Source organism: Argopecten irradians, chromosome 9, assembly GCF_041381155.1.
Source record: "Argopecten irradians isolate NY chromosome 9, Ai_NY, whole genome shotgun sequence".
Lineage (NCBI taxonomy): Eukaryota > Metazoa > Mollusca > Bivalvia > Pectinida > Pectinidae > Argopecten > Argopecten irradians.
The window spans coordinates 1,197,288-1,210,418 of NC_091142.1; the positions used below are offsets into that span (position 1 = coordinate 1,197,288).

The 13,131-nt window shown below is 33.6% G+C and overlaps 1 protein-coding gene across 1 annotated transcript in view; it reads left to right on the top strand.

Annotated features, from left to right (window-relative positions):
- Positions 1–11,866, top strand: part of LOC138331089 (phosphatidylinositol-3,5-bisphosphate 3-phosphatase MTMR3-like) — a gene marked incomplete at its 5' end in the record, with an annotated part of 52,555 nt that extends 40,689 nt beyond the window's left edge. The window contains 1 exon segment of the mRNA XM_069278547.1: positions 608–11,866. Coding sequence (XP_069134648.1) covers positions 608–794 — 187 coding nt within the window.
- Between the last annotated feature and the right edge of the window lie 1,265 nt (positions 11,867–13,131).

The following is a 13,131-nucleotide window of genomic DNA, read 5'->3' on the forward strand; positions in this document are numbered from 1 at the left end:
ATTATTAGCCTAAGAAATAGCATTTTAACAACCATATCAGTCCTCGTTGACCCCCTGGGGGACCAGAGGGACAGGACCAAACAGGGTCAAAATGATTAAAATTTCAAAAAATACTTCTAAGTTCACATGTTTGATGGAAGCAAATACTCTCCATTGTCTAAAAAGTCAAATTTATAAATCACTGACCAACTTCAAGGCCCAGCATATAATGTTTAGATGTCTTTAATTTGTTTCATTATATATTCTAACTCAGGTGACCGTTAAGGCCCATGGGCCTCTTGTTGTTTTAGAGTTTTATTTTGTTTTTGAGTCCTATTAAAAATTAGCATCATTTAAGGACTGGTTTAGGAGGTGGAAGAAAGCTAGAGTTCCCAAGGAAAAATCACCTTATGCCTGTAAACTATCCCTCATTGGACCCAGAGATGGGGAACTTTTGATAAAATGTCTGAATACATTGACGGGTCATTAGGGCCTTTTCTAAAGCCATCTGTACCTATATAGCATGCTGAGAGCTATTGATATGAAACCTACTGATGGTATTTTATTAATCTATGTCTTAATTATCTTAATAATTCATGCCTAAAATTTTGTTTTATTTCCTCCATAGGAACTGCGGTAACATTTTCTGTCATGATTGTACAAATTACTACACATCGATTCCTCAACAAAATCTCATGTCCCCAGAGCGGGTCTGTCAGTGTTGCTACAAGGTTCTACGGTACCAAGGTGGGAGAAGCTCACTGGAGAATGGAGTCATTGACGAACGGCCAATGGCTGCCGCCGCCTCTAACTAATCAATGGACTGTGTATCAAATCAACGTGTTATTTCAAGGTGTATATGTTGTTTGGTTGTTTATAGTGTTAATGCTTATGTGCAAGGGAAACATTGGAAAACTAGAAAATTATAATATTATAAGGTGTATTTAGGCTCAATATCTCATTCTCCACAAACATATGTCATTTTTCTTAATTTTCTGCAGTTGTTGAAGATTTTTCAAATACATGTAACTCGAAATAGATATCATTAAATTATTTACATTTGTATTTTCAAAATTACTCCAAACTCATAATAAAATTTTATACAAAATTATACTTAATTGATATTAATCATTGATAATTACGTATACAGCAAGTTACTTCAAATTTGGTATTAACACAAACCTATTACAGATACAGTAAAACCCATATAACTCGAACAGCAGGGGACCAACAGTTGAGGAATACAGGGTATCCGACTCATGCTAGGTTGGTCATGATCGACCATCCACAGTTAAAAATAAACAATACATGTCAATGGCATTTTATTTGCCGTGATTTTCAGTATTTTGAACTTTTATAAAAGTGCTTTTTGATAGCAATATCAAGTTGAAAAAAATATATATTACATAAAAATGAACGTTTGAAAATTTCGCAATGGTCGAACTATTCGATGAATACATGGTTTAAAACTATGTATTTAATGAAACGGGGATATATATTTCTGTTTGAGGAATAACAGGTATTCGATGAATAGCTGCTGGAACTATCCAGGGTTTTGTTAGAGGAAATATATAGAGACACGGTTCGACGAATGGTGTGTATTTGAGGAATGCAGGTTCGAGTTAAAGGGGTTATACTGTATGTTTGTGGAGTGAGTAGAGCAAGGTGAGAAGGATCTCTGTGTAATCATACTCTCAAGGCTTTAACATATGATGCACTGAAATTTAGAAGCCATTTTATCTTTAATTTTCTTTGTCAATACTGTCAAAATAGCAATGGTAGTTTTTGGTATTAAAAACAGTTAACATTGCAATTGAACCTGGAACAAGATTTTCCTATTTTTTATTTATTTATTTATTAAGTTTGTTTAAGTGAAAATGAATACTGGTAATTGGATAATATTTGAAGTTGATATGTAACTGTTCATTAATCTGAATGCAGCATTCTTAATCTACAGGAGTTGTTGTTCAACCTAAATATTAAAAAAAGGATGTTTAAAAGAGATTGATTCAGTGTTTTAGGAAAAAAGATTTTTTTGTATCAATGACATTATCTATGTATAACATATAAAATTCATGATAAAGTCTTTTTTAGCTCACGTAGTCCCATGATTATGAAATAGTCTTAAACTTAAAGTGTACACGGAATGGTTTGGTATATAAGGCTTTATAAATGTCTCATTGTATAAAATTTAGAATGGAGAAAGTACAAGTTTCATAGCGAATACGGTATTAGAGATAATGCGACTTTTCTCTAGAACACACCTGAAGCCCCAAGCCATTGACCCCGATTCGGGGCCCCTGACTTGTGACGTCACGAGGACAACGGGACCTACTCTACTCGCATAAGATAGAGTGGCAATTTTCTGTGTCTGCCATCTAATATAAACTATATGTTTTTATATATCGATTTTTACAGACACAAGTACCTGTGTACATGTGCGATACCTATTTAATATTATCCTCAATCACAGATATGAGTTTGGAATACGCTTGAAAATAGGGATTTATACCATGCATATATCGATGTACCTGTCGTAGATAGATGAACATTTCTGCACAATTATACACAATATAATGTGTATAATAATCCACTTACATTGTAAATCTACGGTATTTGGAACCACGTATACATGAATATTATGTAAAGGATTCGGGACTATGTTATCCAAAACCCGACTCGGGTCGTTGTACTGGTCAAACCCGCTTTACAAATTTCTGACTTTTTCATATAACCAACCCATACGAATTAAGTTATGATTATAAACAGATTTTTTTGCAAATATGTAAATGCATCTACTAATTGCGTTATATCTGAAATTGATCCATTTTTTAAATATTTTTTACGAAACACATTCAGCTTTCATATAATACAACACATCCGAATACTTGTTGATATTTCGCTCAAGTTCATTTATTAGTGTCTTTAATTGAAAAAATAAATCATGCACGAGTCAGACGAAAAAAAGACTGAAGATGTCTATGTCTAATCCAAGTTGCAGATGTCAAGTACAGAACAAAATCAGAACTGTACTTCCGAATAGCCAATGTCGTGCTGCGTTTATCTCTTTACCTGTATACTGCAGTAACTAAAACGCGTGGTCAACCGAGACTAATTATGAGGGGGCTAATAACCAGATTACGTAAGAAAGGTGTTTAGTGACCTGGCACGTTTCGTTGATTAGCTCACGTCAGGTGTCAAAAGTAAGATCACAGGTAAGTTAGTGATGGACCATCATTTGATTGTTGTATAATGTCATTTGTTTACACTTATAAATCCTTGGTTTACAATAAAATATACCGTTCGAACATATAACAAGTGTATAAATCACTAGATATATACATAATTGTATATTTCAGAAAGACCAATGTATACATTTGTCTCGTATATATATTTCTAGTTATATGTATATGTATTTTTATAACAGAAACTACAAAATTATATACAAATGGCATGTCGAGAAAGAACAATGCAAATAAGATGCACAATGTCAGAATTTTGATATTTCTAGTAGTTGCTAGATTTTGGATATCCAATTCTTTGTGAATTTTCGTCAATATCAGTCACTATATAATACTAATAATGATAATCTATATGACCAATAAATGTACTGTTGAATATTGTTAAAATAACACATGTTCTCATACATGTACATGTAGCTATAAAAGGAAGATAGACTCGTTACAGTTATAAATGAATTATGTATTTTAAATTCAATTTCTCAAGTGGTTTAATTTTTTTTATATATTCCCCACTCCCAATTTATGTCTATGATATTTACGTGTATTGAACTAAGAAATACATTTAACACCTTTTCTTTTCGTGATGCTGATTCTTGAAATCCATAGGCCAAGTGATTTTTTATTTATACAGAAACATATTCAAATGGATAATTACATGACCATCATTTTTTGAATTCGTCTCTTTTTATATGACATTATGAAAATTGAATATTCTCCAGGTTTGATAATTTAGTAAGCTGTTAAAGCAGAGATAAGATCTCTACTTAAAAGTTTTTACACAAGGTACACCTGGCTTATACCAGAAACATAAATAACTTATACATGTTTCCGCTAATCTACTTATGTATTTAGCATGATTTCAGTTGCAATATTTCCTATTTTATATATAATTAAATCGTCACCATAACTGTATACTGTATATATATCTGTAAAATTCTCGTAACCCCATTTTAGGAATACATATATGTCCACCTTTGTGCTATAACCCCACTATCAAACACCTCACTGCCATTGTCCTCGTGACGTCACATCCGGTTATTCCCCAAATCAGCAGTTGATATACAGGTAAAAATCGAGCACTTCGGAGGGCGGTATCTCAGTACTGAAGCGGCCGATTTTGATGCGGTTTTCAACATCCTTGTCGGGGGATCAAACAGAATAACATATCTAAATTTCATTTTCCATTCCGTGTACACTTTAAGTTTTTGCTTAGGCAATCAAAAATGGTGTAACTTTTTGTAATGTCATCTGTGATTGTCAAGACTAAACTTAAGACCGTTTTAGACTTAAGACTGTTTCTTTATCTTGGAGCCTTTGGTCCCATTTATACAAACATTCCTTCATGATAGACTACTTATCTTCAAATTCTCCATAGGAAAGCATTACAAAAGGAACTAAGAGATGGATCACCCATTTGCAATGGTTGTATCATTTGTATACCAAGACATGTATCTTAGCTCCTTCAACGTATAAGTATTTCTGTTTTAAAAATCTAGGCTATGGTTTTTATTAGGTCACCAGAGATGAAGTCTCAAGTGACCTATTCTAATCTCCTTTTGTCCGTCGTCGTCCGTCGTCCCTCGTGCGTTGTGCGTCGTGCGTCGTATGTCCGTAAACAATTTACATTTTCGACTTCTTCTCCAAAACCGCTGAAGCATTTTCAATGAAATTTTGCACAAACCTTCTAAGGCATAAGGCCAATCAAAATTGTGAATTATATGGTCCCCATACCCCAGGGAGCTATGGGAGGGGCCAAAAGGGGTAAAATTGACTAAAATTTCAAAAATCTTCTTCTCCACTCACAGATGTGATGGAATTAAATACTCTTCATAGATAGAAAGGTCCTAAGGTCCTTTACAAAAATTGTGAATTATATGACCCTGGGGTCTCAGGTTTCCCCCTGGGGAGGGGGTTAAGTTTACTATAGTTTATATAGGGAAAACACATTTTTGAGTATTATTTGATCATTTGTAATAGGAAATGAGTCAAATATTGTCAGAATTATCAGTATGAGATGGCCATTGAATCCTATTAACCAATTTTCCATGACTGATCCCCAGGGGCCTTAGGGGCGGGGTCAAAAGGGGTCAAATAGGCTATAATTTCAAAAATCTTCTTCTGAAATTCTGGAAATGGTAGAATCAAATACTCTTCATAGATGGAAAGGTCTTAAGGTGTTTTATGAAAATTGTGAATTATATGACCCTGGGGTCTCACGTTTCCCCCTGGGGAGGGGGTCAAGTTTACTATAGCTTATATAGAGAAAACACATTTATGAGCATTTTTTGCTCAATTTTCATAGGAAATGAGTCAAACTTGTTTAGAATTATTAGCCTGAGATAACATTTTAATATTAAATCAATGTTGGTCCTGGTCAACCCCCTCGGGGCAGAGGTGTGGGGCCAAAAGGGGCAAATAGCCTAAAACTTTAAAAAATCTTCTTCTTAAATACTGGAAATGGTAGAATCAAATACTCTTCATAGATGGACAGGTCTTAAGGTGTTTTATGAAAATTGTGAATTATATGACCCTGGGGTCTCACGTTTCCCCCTGGGGAGGGGGTCAAGTTTACTATAGCTTATATAGAGAAAACACATTTATGATCATTTTTTGCTCAATTTTCATAGGAAATGAGTCAAACTTGTTTAGAATTATTAGCCTGAGATAACATTTTAATATTATATCTATGTTGGTCCTGGTCAACCCCCTCGGGGCAGAGGTGTGGGGCCAAAAGGGGCAAATAGGCTAAAACTTTAAAAATCTTCTTCTTAAATACTGGAAATGGTAGAATCAAATACTCTTCATAGATGGACAGGTCTTAAGGTGTTTTATGAAAATTGTGAATTATATGACCCTGGGGTCACAGGTTTCCCCTGGGGAGGGGGTCAAGTTTACTATAGCTTATATAGAGAAAACACATTTATGATCATTTTTTGCTCAATTTTCATAGGAAATGAGTCAAACTTGTTTAGAATTATTAGCCTGAGATAACATTTTAATATTATATCTATGTTGGTCCTGGTCAACCCCCTCGGGGCAGAGGTGTGGGGCCAAAAGGGGCAAATAGGCTAAAACTTTAAAAATCTTCTTCTTAAATACTGGAAATGGTAGAATCAAGTACTCTTCATAGATGGACAGGTCTTAAGGTGTTTTATGAAAATTGTGAATTACATCACCTTTGGGTCTCATGTTTTCCCCTGGGGAGGGGGTTAAGTTTACTGTAGTTTATATAGGGAAAACACGTTTTTGAGCATTATTTAGTCATTATAATAGGAAATTTATAGTCAATTGTTGTCAGAATTATCCCTATGTGATGGCCATTGAATCTTATTAACAAATTTTCCATGACTGATCCCCAGGGGCCTTAGGGGCGGGGCCTAAACGGGTCAAATAGGCTAAAACTTCAAAAATCTTCTTCTGAAATTCTGGAACTGGTAGAATCAAATACTCTGCATAGATGGAAAGGTCTTAAAGTCCTTTACAAAAATTGTGAATAATATTACCCTGGGGTCTCATGTTTCCCTTCTGGGGAGGGGTCAAGTTTACTATAGTTTATATAGGAAAAACACATTTAGGAACATTATTTGCTTAGTTTTCATAGGAAATTAGTCAATCTGGGTTAGAATTATTAGCCTGAGATAGCATTTTAACATCATATCCAAATTGGTCCTGGCTGACCCCCAGGGGCCAGAGGGGTGGGGCCAAAAGGGGTCAAAATGGATAACATTTCAAAAGTCTTACTTCTGAATTCACAGATTTGATGTAACCAAATAATCTTCATAGATTAAAAAGTCAAATTTATAAAATCACTGACTGACTTCAAGGGCCTGATGGGCAAATATATAGTGTTTATATGCATGTCTTTGTTTCATTCTGTATCTGATATCAGGTGACCGCTAAGGCCCATGGGTCTCTTGTTAAGGAAAAGCACTCGCTGAGAAAATCCTTCATTCATATTGAATATAGTAAACATAAAACAATTGATGTGTACAGATGTAATAGTCAAAGCTAACATCATTTTCTATATTCTGTACATCACCATTATTTTCTGTTATCAAATGAATCCTAATAACGTCTGGTATGGACCATTCTCTGTAGCAATTTAACATACAACATTGATACAAGGAAAGTCTTGTTAGGAAATCATGTTCATTAATTATCTTAATTTTTATAGATTGTTTATTAAAAATGTTTATCATTTAGAAAATAATGTTTGATTTCGGATAGAAGAAAAGGAAAATGTTCATGAATTGTATTAGATTTGTTTTTACTGGTATTTCAATAATGTCTGAAAAAAATTAACATATCTGCCAAAAGGAAATAGGTCATGACCCTTGTGTGCAAATGACATAGGTCATGACCTCAGGGTACAAACATCATAGGTCATGACCCTAGGGTGCAAATGACAATCAAAAATTGAGATATGGATATTTGTATTAGGTGACACCTTTTGCTTTAGTGAATATGACATCAAAAGCCTCTTCAGTGAATAGAATACCACATCTGCATGCATTCGAAATCAACCAACAGAAATTCATTGTCACATTCACAATGTATACATATTACTGTAAGAGGACAGAACCGGCTAATGATGTGATTAAACACATCATGTGATATCATTGCCAATCAAGATGGCAATTCAGAATTTTTCTTTGAAAATTTTCCAAAAAAATGACAAAAAATGTCTTAGATCTTTGTTATTGTGAGGATAAAAATTCACAAAACAAAGACCTTATACAAGGAAAGGATTTGGTGCAAAAATACCAATTAATTCTTAATTATTGAGCTTTTCATGTCTCCTAAGCTTGGTGATTACTAACCCGGGTATCCGCATCTCTTTCAATCCCTTATATGGCTGTCTTCTCTCTCATTTCTGGTTACTCATAGTTCAACTAAAGCCACTGACCGAATCTGTATAAAGCTGGGATACCTAGTTATATCCTAATACAAAAAGCCACTTATAATCTCCTTAATTAATGAGATTGATTAAATTTGATTGACTCAGGACCATTCATTCTCATGTAAAGTTTATAAAGAGAAATGGCATTTTGTCCATTTTCTTCAAATTTTTCCTTCCCAATGAGAATATCCATAATTATTACAGTAGTTATTTTTATACCCCCCCTGCAACGAAGTTAAGGGGGGTATACTGAAATTGGGTTGTCCGTCCCTCCGTCCGTCTGTCTGTCTGAAGACACAACTTTGTCCGACAAACTCTTCCCAAACCACTTTACAGGTTTTTGATTAAAGGACCTCTTTCACGAACAATGGAAATTTGCCCTCGAACCAATTTTATTGAAATTAAATGTTATATGTAGCAACATAAATGCAAACCCTTGAAATACGTTTAAAAATTCAAAAGGTCCCAGGGGCCTGTGCTATGGCCAAATTAATGTTGCCCAGTAGAGGTGTATGACAGGGTTCCCTTTTTTGATCCAAAACGGTATCAAAATAATGTTTTATGTCATAAAACTGTATTATTTTCTGAAGAGTATAAATAATTACATATTATGATCACAAATATGTAGGCAAAATGTGACAAATACAATTTTGGCTACATTTTAAAGACAGAAAATATCGAAATTTTGGGTGTTATTTTCAGCCATGTCAATTATTAACAATGGTGATTCACCAACTTCCAGTTTGAGTGCACCAAAAATATTTTCTAAAAAGTTGGCTCATTACCTGAAGTTAATATTGTGAAAATTTCAGAAAACTTGTGGACCGGTAAATTTGTCGTTTAAAGGTCTTAGTGAGGCAAGGTCTATTTTTAGCAGTATTACACCGTGGTCGCACCACGGCCCTTTTCAATCATAAAATTTAGGAAACAAAGAAACTAATTTCTTAATCTTATTTAATACTCATTAGTTACATTAAATGTAAAGTAATATATGATTTTATAGCCTATATATTGTAGAATAATCAAAATATTGAATCACAATAACAAAGTATTTTGGAATTTTTAGGGCATTATCGTTCACTTTTCAAGCTAGATGATGATTGCAACTGCAATCTCAGAAATATTCTTTTTGTTTACAGCTGAAAGGCATATAAAGTAAAATAATTACAAAATCTAGAAATAAAATGGGTGCGAGTAGATTATTATGTAAGGGAATCAAGTTTTTACCAATTTTCACACATCCAGTATATTAGTACATATATGTATAATGTTGTTGTTTTTCAAAATATTGTGCTTTCAAAGTGTTGGCAATGGCATCAAATCACACCATTACAAGTTGTTTTTTTTTAAAACATAGACAAATTGATATATGATTTTTTTTCCGTTCAAAATTGTATTGATTTTACTATATTAAGTATTTCTTAGCAGTTTAATATTTAGATTGTTCAGAACATTTTGTGATCAATCAACTGAAGTTTGATTTCGAGTTTTTTATTTTCTTCAGAATTTTCATGAATTCCATAAAGGTTAACTAAGATTTTTTTTCAGTTAAAAAAATAACAGCATCTTTTATGGTTAATGAAACAGTCAAAAGTTTTTGAGGTCCACAGTTTTATTTTTCATAATTAGCTTTGTGTATCGTAAACACATCATACTATCAATCAAAATGGCATAAGGTTTATCATTTCAGGTAATAAATTTTGATTTTATAAGAAATTTGGTTATTAAAACATGAATTAAACATGTCAGGGGGATCCAAATAAATTAATTTATACGCGACACAAAGCTAAGTAACATACAGTATATGTAATAAACTGCATTTAAATGATTTCCAGTTTGATCAGACACTCTCGTTTCCTGTTTGGCTGTTTCTCCATTATCTCTGTACGATTAATACCATATCCGCCAATTAACATTTTTAGAGATGTTTTGTCCATACGGATTACTTCAGAATTACTTATAAAACTCATATAATTCTAAACTCAAAGTCAGTTTATAAAGTATGGAATAAAACAGTTTCATCGCCACACACTCTTTACCACGGGGATATACACCATGTACATGTACTGTGATCGAAGCCTTTCTTTTGTGTCTAATACTCAGTGTTTAATTTTCTAATTATATAATACTAACATGGAATTCAAATATGATTATTGACATAAAGATAAATCAAGTTTTGATGAACTTACAGATAACGTCTATTTTCATGATTAAAACTGCTACATTCAGTTAGTTATTTTGCAAGATTAAAGAACTATTTGCCATTAATGTATCTAAATCTGAAATGATACATAAATGAGTTTCCCGACAAAATTAAACTTAAAATCTAAAACAATAAAGTGATGAGATGTAAAAGTGATGAGATTTACATTTGTTAGCATGAATCAACATAAATGTTAATCAGAAGTGTTAGCCCTGCAAATAATTGAACTATTGTAGGTTTGTAACATGACCCATGTAACCTGGTAACTCTTCCCTCCCAAACAACACAGCTACAGAATCCAATTTTAATCACTCTCTTCACTGTAGATATGCTCTATAATTACAAAATAAATCATTAGAACAGGACATATTAGTGAAGCTACTTCAAATGCAAAATAGCTTATTGTGGTCATAAAACACCCAAATGTTTTGTAATTTTGGTTATGTAAAACTTAATTTATCTACAAAGTATCACTAAATAAATCAATATGAAATCATATCAAGCGTTACAGATGAGTATTGGATTATACATTAGTGTTGACACCGTTAGATTCGTGATTAATGATCCAAAATAAGCATATTCATAGCATTATGTAACGTTACTAAAAATAGACCTTGCTATATTATAACCTTTAAACGACAAATTTACCGGTCCACAATTTTTCTGAAATTTTCATAATATTTACTTCAGGTAATGAGCCATTTTTTTAGAAAATATTTTTGGTGCACTCAAACTGGAAGTTGGTGAATCACCATTGTTTATAATTGACATGGCTGAAAATAACACCCAAAATTTCGATATTTTCTGTCTTTAAAATGTAGCCAAAATTGTATTTGTCACATTTTGCCTACATATTTGTGATCATAATATGTAATTATTTATACTCTTCAGAAAATAATACAGTTTTATGACATAAAACATTATTTTGATACCATTTTGGATCAAAAAAGGAACCCTGTCATACACCTCTACTGGGCAACATTAATTTGGCCATAGCACAGGCCCCTGGGACCTTTTGAATTTTTTAAACGTATTTCAAGAGTTTGCATTTATGTTGCTACATATAACATTTAATTTCAATAAAATTGGTTCGTGGGCAAATTTCCATTGTTCGTGAAAGAGGTCCTTTGGTACACAGAACATTGACATAAAGAGGAGTTGAGTAAACTATATAGGGTTTCTGCAATATCTCCTATTAATGGAGTTATTACTAAATTTGTGCACCTGGGGGTATTAGTCGTCCACTCTGGCGACAGTTCTAGTTTATTTACGCTCTTGTTCTTTGGTGACATGGCAAGTACTGTAAACATACTAATTGAATGTAGGTTTTGATTTATTATAATGGTTAATTTACATAATCACCAGTATAATTCACAACGAGAATGGCTTATCTATAGAATATCCAACGCAAAATTTGGAACACAAAAATTGATAAGATTAAGTTACCACTAAAATGTGTAAGTTTACAGTATAAAGATCCCTTACCTAAAACAGTCCAATGTATTCACAAAGAAATCAATAAAATCTCAGTGTCATAAGAAATCAGAATTTTATATCTTTATTTAATTAGTAATGTGAAGGTCATTGGGGCCTAGTTTCACGAACATTCCTTCACTTAATAAAACACTTTAACTTCAAATTCTCCATGGGAAAATCTTCCTAACTCTTTATGCTTTTCTATTGATAATTTGAAGTAAAGAAATGCTAGGTTTATACTATGTTCCCGGCGACCACGGTATCCTCGTTTGTCTGAAACGTGACGCGCCGTTGAATTTTGGGTATTTATTTCTTCTATATTCAAGTTGAGCTAGGTCTTGTGAAGTTTGCCACAGTCTTTTACGTGGTGGGCCTTGGATATAGGGGAAAGTGCTGTTCCCAGGAGTTAAAGGAGCACGGTCTATCAAGGATACCACTACGTTCTCTCTAGGGTTGTTACGATCTGATGAGGTCTTTTACGTTTTTGATCAAGCTCAGATACGTTTTTCACTGTTCGCCAAGGCTTGCTAGTGATGAAAGTCTGATAACGGGCTTTTTTTGGGGGAAATGAAACAATATTTATTGCGAAAATGTAATTTCAAACACGTTTTAATTACATAATGTGTTAAAGTAAAGAATATCTTAACTATATTTGGTATACATATATAATTATTATAGCCAAGTGTTTGTACGCAATTTTTTTTTTTCTGTAATGGTTCTCACTTAAACTGACTCTTGCAATAATAGCGTTGGTATAGATTGATGGTTTAAATGTGTTTGATAATGGCTATTTCTATTTATTAAAACAAATAATTCCAAAAAGTAGCAAATATGTACCAGGCCAAGCAATTATACATCATATATTGCTTGCAATGTAAGACCGTAATAAGACGTAACATGCCGTATCACGTCTGGTTTTCAACCGCTACAAGCCGTTTGTGATACAACGTTGAAAAAACGCAACAGAACGTCACAAAACTTGAAATCACCATATGAGATTCCGGGGAACGTGCTTGATGCCTGTTCCACCACAGAACCTCTGGAAGTTTTGTTACGGCCTTGTACGCGCTGTTACGTTTTGTTATGTCAAGGCCGTTTTGTTACGTCCTGTGGTGTTCACCATCTGTACCGTGACTGGCGTGGTAAATTTGTTGACAGTTTTAAAATCTGGCACGCCAGTGACGGCACTCACGGTAATCACGACCGCTCATGTGTCGTGTTGTCTTGCGTTCACCACGTGCACGTTTTGTCCACGGTGGCCTGAAACGGGGGTGCACGGTGGCCGCTGGGAACATGTGTAAACCTAGCATAAGTCTGTTGTGGTATTGCCT